Here is a 19,840-nt window from a genome sequence, read left to right as displayed (position 1 = left end):
CGAACGGCATACGCGCATTGACCTCTCCCGGCTGATAAGTAACGCTTGCGCTATCTTCCTCTGTGTCCTTGCTCTTACGCTCGTGCATCACCCTCGTTTGTAGGCCGAGAGGCTTACAGCGACTCTTGGAGTGCAAGTCCAGTCACGGGAACGGCCTGCCAACCAATAAACTGCTGTGCTCCCGTAGACTTACTTTACGGTCCGGTTTGTCCTATGTGCACGTTCCCGCATGACAGCGGCGGTCGATACACTGCTCCTTGGTGAAAACCGATTGGCGTGTTTAAAGGGACCCTGCAACACATTTTTCAACTTTTTGGGAAATCTTAAATGCTTGCAGAACGTAGTCACCCAACACACCCAGTAGTTAGATAAGGAGGTCGCAAAGTGCCTCAGCCAAAAATTACTGTTCTATGCCCATCAGATAACTTGGAAACTCGCTCAGAAGAATTTTCTGTCTTTCCCGGCCTTGACGTTCTTCGACGGCCCGATTTACGTCACTGAGACCATGTAGCGGCTGTCGGCCGGTTTTTTTTTTTTTTTTCAGTTGCAGCGATGAACGCTTTTCGATAGCAACTTTAAAAATAACGCCACAACAACAAAGCAGAAACGGAAGGCGTATCTGATGCTACGAGCAAATCACGCAGTGCGGCTCAGTGCTGGCGATAACTGTAGCTTTCGCAGTGCTTCCAGGCGCGAAGGAAAGAGAGTAAGCGTTTTCGCAAGTGTTGCAGGGCCCCTTTAAAGTTGCATCGCCTGTTACGACTGTCTGTTCTTCGTTGTCGATTCCTCTCCTTTTCTATGGCGAAATAGAGACACACTACGCTCCCCTCTGCGCCCTCCTTCGCGTTCCCGACTGCTGGCTTTCCATTCTATGTTCATTAAATGGGCCCTTCGTTCTCGGTTATGATAAGCTACATATATGTATGCCAATATACTGCACGCGTCTGCAGGTGGGCCACTACAATGATCACCTATCATTAAAGTTTACTTTTAGGAGCGAAGCTCCTTAAAGCCGAGGCTTGTCCGGCGTCCGTGCTCACGGCACAGCACCGTGTAAATCCAAACATCTGTGAACAAAACGTTTACAAAAGGTTAAAAAGAACAAAATAAAAGGTTCACAAAATTTCAGAGACAGACAGAGAGAGAGAGAGGGGGGGGGGGAGGGAGAACAGGAGGGAGGGAGGGAGGGAGGGAGGGAGGGAGGGAGGGAGGGAGGGAGGGAGTGCTCCTGGAGAGCCGAGCTCCGCATGCGCGAGGAACATTGGATTGGATTGGATTTGGATCGAATTGGATTGGATTAAATTGAATTTTATTGTATCGGATTGGATTGGTAATCGTTTTAGCAGCAGTAAGCACTCTCAAGGGTGATATGCGATAAGAGCGATCCCCAGTGTTTCGCCAACTCGTCATGATTCACTTCGGGGAGATGCGTGAATTTTTTTGCTTTCGAAAGAGGCGCCTGTTAGCGGCGGATTTTTTTTTTAATATTTCTTAAGTCATACCTACTACGCTGGCGTCAGAGTGCTTAAAAATTTGTTCCCTCCCTCAGCGACATCCATTAATATGATATTACCACCAGGAAAGCGCTTTTAATCGTCGCTTAGCGTTTTCTTGGACGTGCTCAGCTTCGTACGGTTACCTTACTGTGCTGAAAGGGAAACGTACACTCTTGTTCATGCTTAAGTCAGGCCACGCACAGTTGTCTTGTTTGATGGGGAGAAATTGTAACGTTCTCATTACTCACCCAGACCGACTCTAGTAAAAGGCTACAGAATCCAAATCGGTTACCAAAACTGACATCCTACAACCCCGCGCAGTTGCCTACAGAGCCAGCCTGGTGCAAGTGTTCATGCACAAGCGCCCTACCGGAGCGGCGTTGCCAAATTCTTAGCTAAATTCCAACTTCAGCGAATCGCATTTGAGGAGAGTATTGGCTTTTTCTTATTTCCATCCTTTTGTCTTTGCACCCTGTAGAGCACGCGTGGCGCCCATGCAGTCCTCAGACTTGACAATTCCGCTCAGATCATAGAAACTTGAACAACCTTCAGAAGGCTTTACAGCGAACAGAACCGAGCAGGGAGAAAACGGAAACAATTTTTCTCAGCTACAGCGCCGTTCGTGGAAAATGACGAGAACGAGACGTCGCTCGGGAGAAAACGACCGCCCGACGAGTGCACCTAAAGACGGCTGCAAAACGACCTAGGAGACGAGGAGCGGTATTTAAGGCCGCTCTCTCAATGGAGGAATGAGTGCCGGAGAATACGAGAGAGAACCGAGCGAGAGAGCCTGACGACGCGATGTCGCGAGTAATCGAAAATGCCGAGGCTAGAGCGGCGGGAGATCTCGTTTTCCACTGACACCGCCCAACTGGGCGCGGTATTCGAGCGCAGTGGGGGAGGAAGAGAACGGAAATTCCCTTAGGCACATCCCCCTTAGAGGGGATGTCACGTGCAAGCTTCGGGGTCTTTAAAAAAAAAGTCGATTGTGAAGGATGACTTTCCGGGACGGTGAAAAATGAGAGGATGGCGAGGAGAAATAAAATGAAAACGAGACGCGGTAATGTCTTCCGTAATATCCAGGTGAGCGCCGGATATGGAGAGGCCCCCGTGTCGGTACACGTGCATTTGCGTGTGTGAGCGCACGTGCGTTTGATGCGGTGGGTGGGCGGGTGTGAAATTAATTTGCTTGCGGAGCCGAGCTCGAGAGAGCACCTGTCGACACGGTTTTCAGGTCTCTGGAAAAAAAAAAAAAAAAACTAGGCCAAAAGAGGTAAAACGAAAGCTTTCGAAACTTCGCAGCCGTTGTTCAGTCGTTGCTTAATTTTATTTTTCGTTCGTCCGTTTTCTTTATCCTTTTTCCTTCTTTCGGATTAGTATTTTTTTAGTTTGGCCCGAGGCCTAACAATAAAGATGGATGGGACTTTGCGTAACGCATGCACAGGCCCTTCTGACATTGATGAGAGCCAGACAAAGGGGCACGGACGTTCGACGCTTTCGCGATTCGCGGAGTGACCTTCTTCCTTTTTTTTTTTGTACACATGTTACTGTTACAAAAAAGTAACTACCCTGCAGTTTTATTTTTTAGCTACATTCGGACATTTTCCGGCGGTATTTTGAACGAGCGTGAGGAAACCCGCATCCATTTACTTTTCCAAAGCGCTTCTCGGAATCGTATCAAGTAACCTTTTCAGTTTCAGTGGGCGGAGCCTCTAACGCACGTGCGCCCGCAAAACTTTCTTTGCAATGCTGCTCCATTTTGACGAGAGTAGTAGGCTTGAAGCTTCTTCTTATCCCCCTCATGCACATGCAGTCTTTTTGCCACTGCGTGGATTAGCGCACAGCCGGGAAGAGATGAAACGCGAACACGAAAGCATGAACCTGAACACACAAAAACCAAAAAATAAACACATAGATAGATCGTAGATATCACGTAAATGCGCGATTGGGGAATACCGTATTTTCGCACGTCTAACCCGCACCAAAAATGCGAAAATTTCAGTGACAAAGTAGGGAGCAAATAATACGCGAGCTTTTTTTTTTTTTAGTGCAGCTTCACGGCATTGCGCGTTGTGCCGTGAAGCTTCTACGCAGTAACACTGACTAAGCCTTCCATGGCAGCGATTGCGCAAAACATACAAGGACAAGTAAGAAAAAACAAGGACGAGCGCGCTCTAACAACTGAATTTTATTAGTGAATTGTGACTTCCGCCTTGCAGTCAGTGTATCCTACTTGCTAAATATACGCTTTTTTTCTGTCTGCATAGTACGTGATGTGTTGCTTGAGCAGTAGCTTTGGTGCATCCTTGACTGTTTCAAATGTGCGGGCAATACGCGAGGATTTTTTTTCTTCCCGGCCGGCTGAAAGTGGTGGTGCGGATTATATGCAGGGGCAGGCTATACGCGCTAAAATATTGTAGTTTGAGTGTTTATAAGCAGCATTTTGAGGCTATCTGAAGCTTTGGATAGCCATACTTGCGGAAATCGGGCGTCGATGTTACCCTAATCAGGTTGTCTGCTGTCACGGTGTAAGAAAACCGTGTCTGTGACGCAGAATCAGCCCGATGTCGGGGCTTCCATTTGATGTACGCCTTGATGTCTTATTGTAGATTGATAGATCGTTCATGATATTTTCCTCGGGGTAACCTGTCAAGGGCTCATCACGGCACTCCCACAACGGGTTTAGCATCACCTTCCCTCCCAGAGGCTTTTAAATACGATAGTCTTTCCTGGGCTACTTACACCCAGAAATTTTGGTCTGTCTGCATGTCTCTCTCTCTGCCTGTCTGTCTGTGACTTGATTCAGCCACCCGGCCAAAGTAAAACAATGTCTGCGCAATAGTCTTATATAGTCACAGCTAAATCTACCCGCCTAAGCCCGGTGTAATACTCATACTTGTTAACATTGTTGAAGAAGAACAAGACATTACGCAAATATAAGACATTTTAATACATAAATGATATTTGTAGCGTTTCTTTATAACAAATAATACATGCTTGATTATCGCGAAATTAAATACTTCAACTGAAGAAAAAAAATTCACTCCGCCGTCGCCTGCTGTCGCCCGCGCCACTATAGCTTCTGGCACCATTTTAAGAAATCAACCGGCAACAGTTACGAAAGGTTCCACTAGATAGGTTCCACGTTTTGCTTGCAACGCACGTGGAGTAGGGAAACGTGGTTCTATAAACGTTGACGTAGCGCGCCTCTATTCACGCGCGTCTCCGCCGTACGGCAGCGCTGGCATCAAGGCACCCAGCCTGGAGCACTGGAACGCGGTAAATTTAAATCGACTTGAGCAAACCTTTAGCGTGTTTACCTTGAAAGAAGCGCGATAGAAGAGGAACAGCATTAGAGGTGAGCGGGAAAACGAAGGGAGGAATTTACTGGGCAAATGTCGACAAAGGCTGTCGTCTTTTGTCGACATTTGCAAAGAAAGGAGCACATACGCGGCCAATTTTTTGTACCATCACCTCTCAAGTTGCCGACATCCCAGCCGGTTACGCACTGTTAAGACCCGAGAAATGACACCCTCCAGTCTCGATTACGCGTGCCAGGCGTGAGGGCGAGGCATCATAGCCCCCTAGAACGTGCCGCTATTCAAAGGGAGGTGTGTGTCCTGTGCGCCAGCCCCCCCCCCTCACGCCCGACGGTCACTGTGCGAAAGCTCTGGCTGGGCGTCTGTAAGGGGGCGAGGAGAGCGCTTGCCTCCTTTCTTCAGAATATGACAACGAATGCGTCTAAAGGGCCCCAGCGCACGCGAAGCAAGGGACACGTACGTTTGAAATGACTGTTGCGGAAAATTTTACGGCGACAGCTTTACAGCGAAAATAAATTAATTAATTCATTAACTAAATCGGCTCCACTAAACTTAAAAGCTGTGGGACAGCAGTGATTCGTCATAATGGTCTTAGCACCGTTATCCGCTCACTGCTACCACCCAATTCGATTCAAATTTCCCGCCTCCGCTGTGCTCTCCCGCCCCCTGCCTGAAACAGCGCCAGCGAGAGTTTTGTTCTTTTAGGGGCGAAGCACCTTAGGACCTCGCTTTGTCCGTGGATTAGATTTGATTGAATTGAATTGGATTGCATTATATCGGATTGGATTGGATTTGTATATACTGTACACACGCGTTGTCACTCATTACATGCGCGAGTGGGCAATGCCACGGGTGATTTACGGTAAGAACAATCCCCCGTCATGATTCACTTCGTGGAGAGGCGTGAATTTTTTTATGCTTGCTTTCCCTTCCGCACATGCACGCGTGGAACTGCCACTTTTTTCGCTTAAAAAACCAACCCAACCAGCGTTCTTAACCAAATGAACGCGGGCGCTGTGGGGTAATTACGTATATTTTGCCTCAAACGTACCTGCAGTTTTCTTTGCGCTAAACAACGGGGAGACGTATGACAAGCGCCAGTGGTTCACGAGTTTCGAACGGTTATGAGTATTTAAACCGCCTGGCTTTCGAAGCCTCTGCGGGACGCCCTACGACGGTACGCCGGGCTCTACTCGGGTCCGTTATCTCGCTGCGCCGCCTGATTCCGGCAGTCGCTTGACATCGAGCGTTACGAGCTACGACGACAAGGCGAGCCCCGAAAGTTCTGTGCACCTAAAGCAGATTTGGGAATGGTCGGGAATTTTAACGCTGGGCCTTCGGGAGAAGATCCGAGTGCGTTGCCACTGTGCTTACCCGCCACCCTGCCAGATGGGCTCACGAAGTATCCTGATGCGTGTCGCGTGACAGGTAAACGCGACGGAACGTGAATATAACAGGTGCACGCGCTGGAGAGCTGACTGTGGGGACGATGCCATGTGAATTGCAGCTACTCTGCCTGCAGGAGTAATTTGTCTTAAGGGACCCTGCGACACTTTTTTCAACGTTTATTGAAATCTCGAATTCTTGCAGAACGTAGTCAAGCAACACATCCCTCTTAATAAAAAAAAGTCCGTAAAAGGGTAGTAACGACCGCATTTACTGACTCCTTACGAATTAGTACCCCGCCGTACGGTACGTAGGCTCTGCCACTAAGAACTGCATGGTTCGACAATTAACTGGGTGTAGGAAGTACTATATACACTAGAATAAGGTCGTGCTCATGACTAGGTTATGCATGGCCAGTTAGTAAACGCGTGTAGCTCAGAAGGGTGTCATCGCTAGGACTTTACTAGTGAAGATAGGGGTGCTTACTGCCTGCTTCTGTTGGTAACCCTGGCTATAGTGTGCATTTACTACCTCCAGTTACTGAGTGAGTCGTGCATACTGGGACAAGCAACTTGTTAGTATTCCATTAGTGAATGCCCCGACCTTTTTTAAGAGTGATTTTGAGAGTACTTAGATTAGGCGGTCGCAAAGTAGCTCAGCCAAAGATCACTGCGCTGTGCCTATCCGATAACTTATAAACTTGCGCAAAAGATTTATCTCTCTTTCTGGGCCTTGGCGTTCTTCGACCTTTGGAATTACGTCCTTTTAGCGGTGTAGGGGCTATCGGCCAGCTTTCCTTCAGTTGCAGCAATGAACACATCCGATAGCTGCTTTAACAAGAAAGCCAGAAGAAGCAAAGGAAAAGCTAAAGGCGTATCTGCTACGATTAGCGAATCACGCAGTGCAGCTCCATGCTGGCGATAACTATAGCTTTCGCAGTGCTTCGAGACGCGAAGGAAAAAGTGAAAGCTTTTACAGGAAGTGCCGCAGAGTCCATTTAAAAGACGGAGTAACGAGAGCGAATAAATAGACGCAGACACGATGTGGCAGTAACGAAATCATTGATAATTTTTAGGCTTTCGTCCTTAAAGCGCGTAAGCAGACTTAAGCTCTGCAAAAATTTTCCAATCTAGTCTTTCCTGAGATACAATTCATTGACTTGCTTTTTCTTCGCAGCTTACGCTTACATTTGGGCCTGGCCGACGAGGGCGCAACGCCGACCAAAGAAGCCCACGTAATAGATGTCAGCAACGGCCCCCTTTCGCCCCCGAACGAGGCCCAACTACGGCGCGACCTCGAGGCACTGGACGAACTCGCGCTCAAGCTGGAGGACCTGGCGGCCACCCTGCGCGAGGCACTCCTGCAGGGCAGCGCCCAGAGCCCCACCCCGGGTGGGCAGGACGCTGAGCGCGCGCCATACTTCGTACGCTTCCAGCTGCCCATTGTCGCCTTCGTGCAGGTGAGCACACTTGGAGGTCGGCATTTTACAGAGATACATGCCGTAGAGCAGATGCGAAGAAAAATTGACTGACCATTACGATACTCCGTAATGCGAAATTTCAGCACAACGCGAACTTCAGTCTTGACGGCGCATAGCTGCTGTGTCTCCGGAAGTAATTGCGTTATCAGCAAACGCCGTCGCGCGTTCGCTGATAACGCGATTATATCCTGAGTTCCTCTCGCGTTCTCTCACAGCGCTGTGCCGCCGGGAAGCATGTCTCGCGCGGCTTCGACGTACCGCCCTTCCCCTCGTACTTTCGCCATACTTTTCTCCTCCTCTTTTCTGTTCGCTCTATCTCTCCCATATTTGGTGTCCTCTTCGTTCATACGGTTACAACGAGGCTGACGGCGACGTGGAATCACAGGAGTGGACGCTTACGAGCTTCGCTCAAAAAACAAATCAAACTAAATGTTAGCAGTAATACCTCGGTGAGATCATTCGTTGCGGTGAGGGACTCACATGTTTCGGCGGCTGCTCGAAGGTATTAACTTGGCCTCTCAGTGCCGTTAAAGACGATCAGTCGGCTGTTCAACGGGCCTACATTTGCTCCTCGAGAAGGAACTGTGCTTGTTCCGAAACTCCGGGGACGCGAAGGTAGACGTCGAGGGCTAAGAATGGCATCCAAACGATGGCTTGGGTGAAGCGGAATCGGGATGATCACCGCGTTTATGCGCGTGATGAAGCAGGAAACGAACGAGAATTCTCAAATGTTTTACCTCGAAATCACTAAATGGGACTGAGGGAACAGTCCGCGCTGATATCGGTGGTTGTAACGGCACTCTTAAAAGAAAGTCGTGGCACATACTAACAGAACACTAACCACTTCGCGCAATATCCACTAGGCACTTAGTGCGTTTTCTAACTGGTTATGAATAACCTAATAAAAAGCTACGCGTGTCAACGTGGATGGGCTGAGCGCGCAGGACAACATAGACACATTCAACACGCAGATATCACACTGAAACAACAAATAAATTTAGCAAGAGAACCAACGGGATACACGAGGCGAGCGAGTATAACTTGCTTTAGAAATATGTTAGAAATACATCGGCTCTTTTTTGCTTTTATAGCCAGCAGCGTAAAGTCCTCTGATAGAGTCAGTGGGCTTGTCACAAAAATCAAATATTTCAGCGATAATTTTAGAACCGCATTTAATGTGAGCATATACAAGTAAGCACATGCATTTGCAAAAACGTTTTACTCGTGCTTTGGAGGGGTAGAAATACTACAGTTATTAAGGTCAATAATTCATAGAATTTTGTTACTATCAGTGAATGTTAGTACCAAACAAGCAGCAGTAACTAAGTGCACATTCTAGACTTACGTGGCAGGACCTACGTACGTTTTTGGGGTTAGTAAAGCTCGTAAAGGGTTAGTATATACAACCGTTACTACCTTTTTACTGGCATTTTTGTTAAGAGTCCACGAACGGACTCCTTGTGAAGGGTTAAGTGCTCTATAGGTGCCCTTAAGGTGCTCTATGGCTTGTGTTCACTGGTCACGCACGCATGCAGGCAACCATATGAGTGCGCCGTCAGTGGTTACGTCGGGTTCCGCAGGATAGCGGTACTTGTCCGTGATACATGACGTGTGTTGGACGATCCAAACTCTACCCCACCAACCGCAAAGTGATGCCTCAACTCCAATGTGAGTGCGATTAATAACATCTCTGTTGACATCACCGTTGAGACTCGGGTTGAAACGGAGCAGACGACGCACTCCGGTTTTTTTTTTTTTTCCTTCGGCGTGCGGGCGTAGTGGAACAAGCCGCGCCATGTCCGTGGCGCTTCGGCCATGTCCGTGGCCGTTTTCAATGTTTCCAAGCGAAGACATTGACGGCTAAAGTTTTCAATGAATACCACCTATAGCATGAGACGTTCCATAAAACTCGGCTGTACGAAAAAATTTACACCATCTTCCAGCTAGGGGAACCATGGGTAGATGCGACGCATCGTGGGGTTTCCGTTGCGTTTCCGTTATGTTGTTTCCATTTAGCGTGTCAATTTGTTGTTGTTTCCATTATATTACGTATGGTTGCGCCGACCATCGTGATAGCAGGTCTGTTAGTCTCCATTCAAATCATCGGTGGTCATCGGATGTCATCGAAGCGGCGGAACGACTGAGTGGAGCGGCGCAGTTACCGCGTTTATATGTACCGCGCGTTAACGGTGAGGGGAATGAGAGAGAGCAGCGCATGCGCATGTGTTCGATGTTTAACCGAGCGCTAACGCGCGCTGACGCGCAGTTGGCACGGCGACGGGAGCGAGCGCTAACACGCAGATGGCGCTGCGGTGAGAGCGGCGTTAGCGCGCAGCTGGCGCGGCGAGGAGAACGAGGGAGGGATGCGGACTACGGATGACGGAAGACGCCGGAGGGACAAGGCGAGTTAAAGAGATGCGTCTCATCTAAAATCGTCGTCCACGCCCGTGCACCCCGCGTGAAGGGAGAGGAAGAACGGGACCAAACGAGATAGCAGACAAGCAGCGAAACTCACCATCGTCTTCAACTCCCCCTTTACACGGCGGCAAGGACGACCAACGGCACAGCACGTATGGGAGACAGACGCAAACCATCTTAAACCCCAAGGCGAATCACAAAGCGAAATGTCGCAAGTGGCAAGATTACAAAGGCCTTCGACAACGCGAGGCGGAAACGAGGTTTCTCGGGCGTTCTGTTAGACATTCATGATTTCGATCCACAACGCCCAAGAAGTGCGTAGGTGCCCTCTAACATTGTGCAGTTCCGATGTGGCTGCCCACGTAAAACTCGTTGGGATTGTTTAGTTCTTTTACTACTAACTACGCCCTACAGCTCAATGTGGCCAACGTTGGTTAACAATGATCAACACATTTCACTTTTCCCCGCATGTGTCAGCAAGGCAATGCGGGGGTGGGTTTTTTTTTTACAATAAAAACTACGGATGAACAGCAAGTACGTTTTTATCGAACGGCGATACCATTCCCTTTAAATAAATGAGACGCCCAAAGGTCGGAATGTTGCCTTCGCATTAGCGGTATCTTTGTCTTCCTTTTACTTTGTCCGAAAGAATTCTTGAAAGAGGATTGCTGAGTGAATAAATTTTAGCAATAAATTTACATTTATCGAAGAGTCATACGTCGTAAAAGGGCAGAGTTCCTAAGCCGACACATATTTCTAATACGCCGCTCGGGTGTATACCGCCCTAGAGCTTGATTTCTGGCGTGTCATTTTAAGGGCGGCACTGGTGACCAGAAATGGAATAAAGCGCATGGCGGAGCGAGGCGTAACGTGAGACCGCTGGGCCGTGCGCACCCTGAAAACGAACGCTAAAAGGTGCACCGCACCGCCCAATCTGTTTCCGAGGCAGGTGATAGTTGTTTTTTATTAGTATATAATAAAACACCCAGTACTACTTTCACATACATACAGCCGGTGTGCGACTGCAGTGGCCGACAAACTCACCGCGCTTTCAGGAAATATACAAGCGGATTGAAGAATGTCATTTTAGACAAGCCCCTCCAGAAAATCGGGCAGTCCGAAAAAACGAATTCAAGCACAAAAAGCTGCAGATCACATCTACGCTTAGTTCTTAAGATGTATGACGCGCTAACGGTACTGTGGCATCGAGGGAGCGTTAGGAACCAGGTTTATTTATGTTTTCCAAGTACTGAAGTTCCGTGACGAGATATAGGCTAGCCGCAATTGTTTCAATCACCGCGGCACAGGAAACGCACAATACATCTACGATTGCGTGGCTCAAGGTACGGACGTGAAAAGTTGCTGCTGCGGGGTGTTGGCAGTTCGAAAGAGGAAGCGACAGTGTCAAAAAATTTAAAGGGGTTTATCGTGGTGGCCTCAGTGAACATTTGGGTTTTTAAAGACAAGCAGAGAGAGAGAGAGAGAGACAGAGAGAGAGATTTCTTGGGAAAGGGGGACAGAGATGGTAGACCCTGGGGGTTGAACCAGAATTCCAGGAACCCAGAATCAGCTTACGTTGATCTTGAGGTGACAAGCTGGTCAAGCCAGCCTGTCATGTGTTGATGTAAGTTGGATGTCTAATGTTTGAGTTGTTCACCCCTGAGCATATCCTTGGAGAGATAGATAGATAGATAGAGAGAGAAAGAGAGAGAGAGAGAGAGAGAGAGAGAGAGAGAGAAAGAGAGCGTTTATTTATATTTTTACTGGTTGGGCGGCACTCCACCGAGGGCTCGTGCACGTGCAAATACGAGGTTTTGCAAAAGAGAGTGAGTGTTTGCCCGTATTTAAGTTAATGTCGGGCATTACTATACCACGCAACTTCGCCTACCTAGATTTGTGGATATATGTGTTGGTTTGTATCCAGAGCAGAGTTTACGATTCTTAGGCGACGAGATCCCCGTGTGGCACGGGGAAGGATGGCCTTCCGAGGCGTATGATGAGGAGACGTATTTCGCATTATTATGAGAGCGGAGTGTGATAGTCGTGGTCAACAGGGATCGCGGTATGCGATCCGGAGTGGAACTTGGTCGGTTGCGTCGCTCCCTTTGAGAACCTTGGGTCCGTGTGTTAATGTATTGTGAAGTTTTCATTATTGTGGTTTGAAGAATCTTTCCAAAGCGTTTAGGTACTCCACGTGTAGCGAAGAGACGAATGGACTATTAAGCGCGTGTGATGATGTTTGAGCATCTATTCGACAGTTCCGCTAGGGGCATCGCAAAGAGGGTTTTACAGCGATTGCCACGGTACTCCAGTATTTGTGTTGAAAGCGCTCACAATAGCGGGACGAAGGTAGAAAAAAGAGACGACACAGTTGAACAGTTACCAAGATAAACAGTTACCGACTACCCGCCGCGGTGGCTCAGTGGCTAAGGCGTTGCGCTGCTGAGCACGAGGTCGCGGGCTCGATTCCCGGCCGCGGCGGCCGCTTTTCTGATGGAGGCGAAAAGCAAAAACGCCCGCGTGTACGAGATTTCGGCGCACGATAAAGATCCCCAGGTGGTCAAAATTAATCCGGAGACCTCCACTACGGCGCGCCTCATCGCCTGCGTTGCGTCGGCGCGTTGAACCCCACAATCAGATCAGTTACCGACTAGCCCTGCAGTACTCCAGCACGACAATTGTTGCCTTCGTACTCGAACATCCCGGCGTCGGCGTATGTCGCTGTTTTCGTGAGTTTGGAACTTTCCTCGGAGGAAGTTTTTCCTGGCTTGGGGGAGGGCTTCTAGTAAAAGGTGCTGGATTTGTGACATTCATCGTGGTGATATTCATCGTGGCGTCCATGCTTTTTTTCGTGACGTGTGCCTATATTTTATAGGATGACCGGGTTCCATTTTATTTTTTCTCTGGCGCTCCTTTTGTGCAAGGAGGGTAACCTCCCTGATTTCTTTAAAGGTATTATATGACATAATTGAAAGGCCATTGCGGTGATTGTGAAAATAGCGAGGTTAAGAGCTGCCCTACACGTTGCCCTGATGGTGTTGTTTGTTTGACCTTCTTCAGTGCGGGTACGTTTTCTGGTTCTGCAGGCTGTACGACATCCGGCTCATGATCAGTGCCTGCACAATTTCTATTTTTTTTATCATTCCTGCACTTCTCCTGTGCACGCGTTCTGCAATGTGGGCTAAATGGTCAAAACTTTCCTGATGTGAGATCGGCCCTGCCGCTTCTCTATAGGGGAATGCCGAGAAGTCTTACGTGACTTCTTTCAGGGATCACTTGCTGGACAATTTTTGCGGTTTTATATAGGCCGCGTGGCGCCATTCATCGTTTTCCAGACAGAGCTTGTGGAGGTGACACGACCGCGAAAGTTTCAAAGACGATAGTTTTCTTTTTAAATTATTTACGCTTCGTATAATCAGGCGCCTTATATACTCGGTTTTCTTTCTCGATTAATTGATTGTAGGGTTTAACGCACCGACGCAGTGCAGGCGATGAGGCGCGCCGTAGTGGAGGGCTGCGGATTAATTTTGACCACCTGAGGATCTTTAACGTGCGCCGAAATCTCGAACACACGGGCGTTTTTGCTTTTCGCCTCCATCAGAAAAGCGACCGCCACGGCCGGGAATCGAACCCGCGACCTCGTGCTCAGCAGCGTAACGCCTTAGCCACTAAGCCAGCGATAGGTTTTCTTTCTTATTGGGAAACATTTTAGTTCATTTGTGGTTACAATGTAGACTTTTCTTGGTTTTTGAGTGCCTGGTGTTAATAATATGGCTATTCTTAATAAGGTAAGTGACACGATGTTGCCACCGGCATAATTTCATGGCGTCGGAGAGGCGCTATGGAGCTGGCGTAAGTTGCAGGCACGACTGGCAACCGTGTCTGATCAACTTCGGTGTGCAGGCGTGGCGCCCGGCGTATCTTTTCATTTGCCTCGGCCGTAGTATCATTGTCCTCCTTTCCAAAACCCAATGGCCGCTGCTCGGCATTCCCGATTCTGACGAGCCCTCGTATGTGGATGTCCATTGGCTGCCTCTGTTGTAGTTTCCTGTTACCACTGATGACGTACTTCTGCCGACGCATGATGAGCACGGCTGATAGCTAGAGGACGGCTGGCAGGCACGGAAAAATCGAAAAACGAGCCTAATAACGCTATCGCGTTAAAAACTGTGCCTACCGCCCTAGTTATTTTTATGTAAAGACTTTGCGTACCCTCAAGTGATTTAACTTATTCGTGTTTGGCCTGCAGAGCGAATTCCTTTTAATAAAAATTCTCTATCTGAAAAATTTTTTCAAAATTGCCCGAATTCAGGGCCCTTTTTCTCGGAATCTAAACAAACTAGGTAGTTCAAATTGTTTAGTAAAACTTCTATTCTTGTTCACTCTTCCTGCCAATTTTCGTTCAATTGGTCAGGGTGGTTCAATTTGAAAAAAGCACTGCACTGCGGCTAAGTAACGCATTCTGGTATATTTGAACGCCAATAAAAAAAAGGCCAAGTTAGAGATTTCTTTTCGAACTCACAAATAAAAATCCAAGGTTGCTCTCTATCACCAACATCAAAAACATGTCGCACTATTTTTATTGATTTGCAGCTACAAAGCCCCAAATATGGCCTTGCTTGTAGTAGTGCGGTGACATACTCAAGTTGTTTGTAAGAAGCTAATGACCGCAATGTATGGCGAGAAATGGCCACTGCGAGAAAAAAAATTGTCAAAGAAAAATTGCGGTTAGCAGCCTTTCTTTAAATCGGACGCGTTTAGAGTACATTGCACCTAAATGTCATCTTGAAGCTCCGGCTTCCGAGGCCATGTTTGGTCGTGTGTGCAATTATCGACTGGTCGCGTCTCAACTGTGCAATTGGAAACCTGACCTTTTTATGACATCCGGTCTTTAAATGATTGCCGTAATATTTTGTATAAACACAATGGAGTGGTGGACTGATGAAAAAAATGTCTGTAATGAACCAATACCGAAAATTATCCTTATGTTCGAACTATATGCATTTCAGCTGTCTGATCTGGTACTCGCGCTTTCTTCAAACTTCGTGCGCGCGTGTGCGCGCACTTTCAGTCCATCTTAATTTAAGGCAATCCATATTAATTTAATTTGATGCACCATATCGCACATGACTAAACCTTATTAACACAAAAGTGTTTTATTAACGGATACACCAAGAATTCGCTGACGCCATATCCATCACGGAAGTGACGCCAGTACAATGAAGCATGTGGCCTGTAAAGGGTGCACCCCTGCACAAAAGTTTTTTTTTGCGGGGAAGCAACCTTTAGTACTAAAGAGTATGTTATACTTAGGGTTGTTCGTTTTCGGGTTTTATATTTTACACGAAAGTGTTTTATGCCGCGATACCCCAATATTTCAGTGACGTCTAACCGTCACGGAAATGACACCAGTACACCTTTGCCGAAGCGACCCGCCAGCAGGACATCGTTCGCCAAGCACACCCACAAGACAGCCGCCGACCAGCAAATCATGCTTACCTGCAGATTTCGCTGCACATTTCACTTTGTGTTTTACTGATTCCTATGACAGAGGAATGAACGACAGTACTTTTATCAATCACTAATCAATAATTAATTACTTCGGTGATCATTCGTATTCTTATACTCGGCTGCTATTCATTGGTTCGCTTCTGGCCTTTCTTGATTCATAGGTGCTTTGTACCACTCGTGTCGATGCCGGGGTCATTCTAGATAACCTTCCTGTGAGATATATTAGGCGGTCGCCTTAATTACTAAGCTGCGTTGTTCAATAGCCCCTTCTTTAAAATGTCGAGCCATTCTCGTACCCTGAGGACATTGAGCTGGTTCGTCTTTAACCTAGCGCCGCATGGAATTGAGCATATACACATGTCTAACGAATAAAGAGTCGCTATTTTTAATACTTACGACAAGATTTTTTTTTTTTTATCTCAACGCCCCATATTGGCAGTCCAAACGCCTGTCACTTTCTGCGGAACACGGAGGCATTCAATCCTCCATTCTCCGTTCCTAAATCCCGGCACACTTTCGCAATCAGTCGTCGGGAAGCTCACCGATCGCTATTGGGAGTCTGATCCGAACAAGCGTCCGCGCGCGGCGCCTTTGTTCGGTGTTATGTGCGAATGGCGGCGCGACCTTTCATGCGGCCGAAAACTGCGAAGCCGGCACATTGAAAAGCGATGTCCCCAACGCTTATAGATCGGCCACGGAGCGTTTCAAAATTCAGCACGGACCTCATATATAAAGAGAGACCCGACGCGGAAAAACGGAGGACGAACGGAGAGTGCGAAAACAACGTTTTACACAAAATCAACAGAGTCGCAGGCGACGCTCGTTTTCTCGGGTCTCACTCTTCATTTTTTTTTTATAAACCTTGGTTTTCCCTTTGTGGGCGGCAATTTTAAACCAAACTGCGCCGGATCTGAGCCGGACAGCAGATGGCACGTAGCAACACCTTTCAAGATCAGAAGAAAGCCTCAACTCTGAGTGATCTCGTGCCAGCCATTGTAAAAGTGTTGACACTTTTCCCAATACATACGTTGCTGAATCTCGAATTAGGTTCGCATTTACTGTAACCAGTCGCTCTGTTTGTGGAGCAGATCGCACAGCGATCGCGTGGCTTTCTTCTCAAAGGGGTGTTGCGGGCGGGCGAACGCAAGAAATGGTATCCGGATGGAGACGTCCGCTATGGCATTTCCGGTGCCTTAAGGCTATTCACTGCGTCTTGCGCCTCTAGTGAGGCGGAAAATTCCTGGATGTCCAGGCGCTCCTGCGCATTTGTCAGCGACGTTGTTGTCGGGCTTCAGAGAGCGCTCACAGGCACCTTTCTGGTCTAAAAATGCGGAATTGTGAAAAGTTTCGTCTCAACGTGAATGGAAACTCAACTTCGAGATGAAGTTAGGCTCGCCGTAGCAACATCTGCGCTATGAGCGTGCCGCGTAGAGTGCTCTGGTATGATTTAGAGCACCTGGGGCTGTTCAATAAAGCTGGTTGTTGGAGGAGTGGGTTCGCGATTATAAAGAAAGTTTAACGCTTTTACGAGAAAGATGGCGAAGGAGCGTTCGTCCTATCCTTCGTCGGCCGTGTCGTAACAGCGCTCAGCTTGATTTCGTAACTAAAAGCAGTGATCCATGCCGTGTGTCTTTTCAAATTCCATCCAAGTCGAAAAACACAACAGAAAATACGACAGGATGGTCCTGTAAGGAAACTGGACATTCTGTCGTTTGTGCAACAGAAATGTCGGTCGTGCGAGAGATGTTCTCTATTTATACTAAAAAGATTCCTGTCGCACAAGATACCATCCTGTAGTTCCTACAGAGATCGCTTTCCTACGACAGATATTCCTGTTGTACAACAGAAACTTCTGTTGTGCTACAAAAATTTCTGTTGTGTTTTTGGGCTGAAGTAGCATTTATCGGTGGCTTTGACCATTTCTTGTGCGTCCGTGTGCGCATCATTTACTCGTAATGTGGTCGCCAAACGACATTCTTCCGCAAGTTTTCTTTGCCCCCTCCTAGAACACGTGGAATTGAAGATGATCCCAGTCTAAAATCACAACAATAATACTGCAAAAACCTAACAAGAATTCCCGTCGTACGACAAGAAAATTGTTGTGACAACAGAAGTCCTGTTGTTACGACAGAGCCATCTGTTGTTACGACACATATTTCTGTCCTAACGACAAAGTCAACGTTCTCAACGACAAGCATTCCTGTCGTCACAACACAACTGCCATTAACGCTACTCTTCCCAATGGGCAATAACATTCGAAAATTGAGACCGTGTACAACTACTGATGGAACATCAGCCTCATGAGAGGGCAGGAATTCAGCAAAACGGAACACCGAAATCAGGACAGGAATACGACAGACGACAGAACGTCAGAATCCCGACACGACAAGAATACCACAAGACGACAATACGACACGCGAAAATACGACAAACGACAGAAATTTTTCTTGTCGGCATTTTTGACTGGGGAGGGGGAGAACCCTCAAGGAGGGGAAAGCAAATGGTTCTTTGCCCACTTACGTGTGGATAGCGAGAAAGAGAAATACAGCGGTGCTAAGAAAGATCAGCCTTTAGTGATGCAAACTGTTCTCTTTCACTTTTATCACAGAGCTTTGTGTTCACCCACTACGTGTAGGACTTCGTTTATGTACTCGCAAGCACAGAAAAAAGTCATTCTCTCATAGCTCTTCAGGCTGCTGGTGCTGTGATTGAGCGAGATCCCGTAGCAGCAGCATCAAAAGCGTATCTTAAATAGGAGTTGTCGATGTTGGAAACTAGCAGGCGTTGAGGAGGAAGAAGAGGCCGTGCGCTCTTGCATCCGCAGATCGTGCCCAGCAGAGCGTGCATCAGTATCATCATCATTGTAAAATCTGTCAGTCACCGCCATTTAAAGCGTTCCATCAGGTTGGCTGACGGCTCGGTTCCCTGCTGGCTCAACCGCAGCGACGTGGTCGCTCCGCGACAGCCCTCCCACGGAATTTGTATATTCAGTACACAAAAAGGAATAAGCACCTTCTGGCCTGGCACATAAAATGCCGAAGCCGTGCGAAGGAAAAAGAGGCTACGAAGGGAAGAGAGAAGGTTTAGAAGTTGTCCATTTACGCTAAACTACTCGTTAAATGATTTACCGGCGAAGCTGGTGTGTGATTTGGTGTTGCAAGGAACGTGGAGAAGAGAGTGACGTTCAGTTATACGAGGCGTTTGCGAGGGAGGAAAATGACGAGGCGGTACGAGCGGTGGAAATCGGGAAGAAGTTCCACGGCCGTCGGTGGCTGGGGTAGAGGGGAGGCGAGCACGCGTACTGGCTGGAATTACGGTTGTGAAGAGGCCCTTCGGAACGCCATTGTGAGCATGCGCCCTTGCCGTTCCCTGCGCGTCGCCACGTCACTGGCAAGATGACTCGTATTCACCAAACAGATCTACAAAAGAACCGACAATTGGGCGAGTTGATACTTATTCGTCTTTCCCAACAGCGCGCTCACACGAAGACTAAGTCAAAGAAGGGGACAGGACGAGCGCTGACTCACAACTACTTTTTATTGAAGATTGACACTAAATTATATACTAGGAAAACGCCAGTTGCGTATGACAACACAAAGTTAAAACATCAGATTAACACAAAACAGGATATGGATAACCGAAGCCAACTCATCAATACGTTACGTCACTGCAAGAAACAAAACTTCACCGGTTAAAACCCGAATTCCTCGTGGCTAAGTGATATCCTTCAGACAAACACTTCAAACAAAAGTGCTATTTTTAAACATAAAGATAGGATGACCCGAGAGGTGGTGGAGGCCTACCATATCTCTTAAACTGGGCAAAACGTGCGTCAGTCATCCGTCGATATCGCTTAGCCACGAGGAATTCGAGTTTTTAGATAACCGGTGAAGTTTTGTTTCTTGCAGTGGCGTAACCTATTGATGAGTTGGCTTCGGTTATCCATATCCTGTTTTGTGTTAATCTGACGTTTTTGCTTTGTATTGTCAAGGGCAACTGGCGTTTTGTTAGTATATAATTTAGTGTCAATCTTCAATAAAAATTAGTTGTGAGTCAGCGCTCGTCCTGTCCCCTTATTTGACTTAGTCTTCGTGTGTGCGCGCTGTTAGGAAAGATGACTAAGACCTACAACTAAGGCGGTGCTTGCGGGACCTTGAAGGAGATTGATACTGACGTTTGCTGTCCCCCGCGCAAGGTCGGCTCCTAGTGGAGGGTGAAACAAGACGGTG

The 19,840-nt window shown here is 47.7% G+C and overlaps 1 protein-coding gene across 2 annotated transcripts in view; it reads left to right on the top strand.

The window, feature by feature from the left end:
* Positions 1–19,840, top strand: part of LOC144146101 (uncharacterized) — a 281,191-nt gene that overhangs the window by 85,824 nt on the left and 175,527 nt on the right. For both annotated transcript variants that reach the window (XM_077678046.1, XM_077678047.1), the window contains one exon: positions 7,379–7,661. In XM_077678046.1, coding sequence (XP_077534172.1) covers positions 7,379–7,661 — 283 coding nt within the window. The remainder of the gene's footprint in view (positions 1–7,378; positions 7,662–19,840) is intronic.

The sequence above is a fragment of the Haemaphysalis longicornis genome, unplaced genomic scaffold (genome assembly GCF_048455015.1).
Source record: "Haemaphysalis longicornis isolate Haplotype H1 unplaced genomic scaffold, Haemaphysalis longicornis Haplotype H1 scaffold_7, whole genome shotgun sequence".
NCBI lineage: Eukaryota > Metazoa > Arthropoda > Arachnida > Ixodida > Ixodidae > Haemaphysalis > Haemaphysalis longicornis.
The sequence above is the reverse complement of the archived record's forward strand: the minus strand, read 5'-3'. Positions and strand labels throughout refer to the sequence as shown.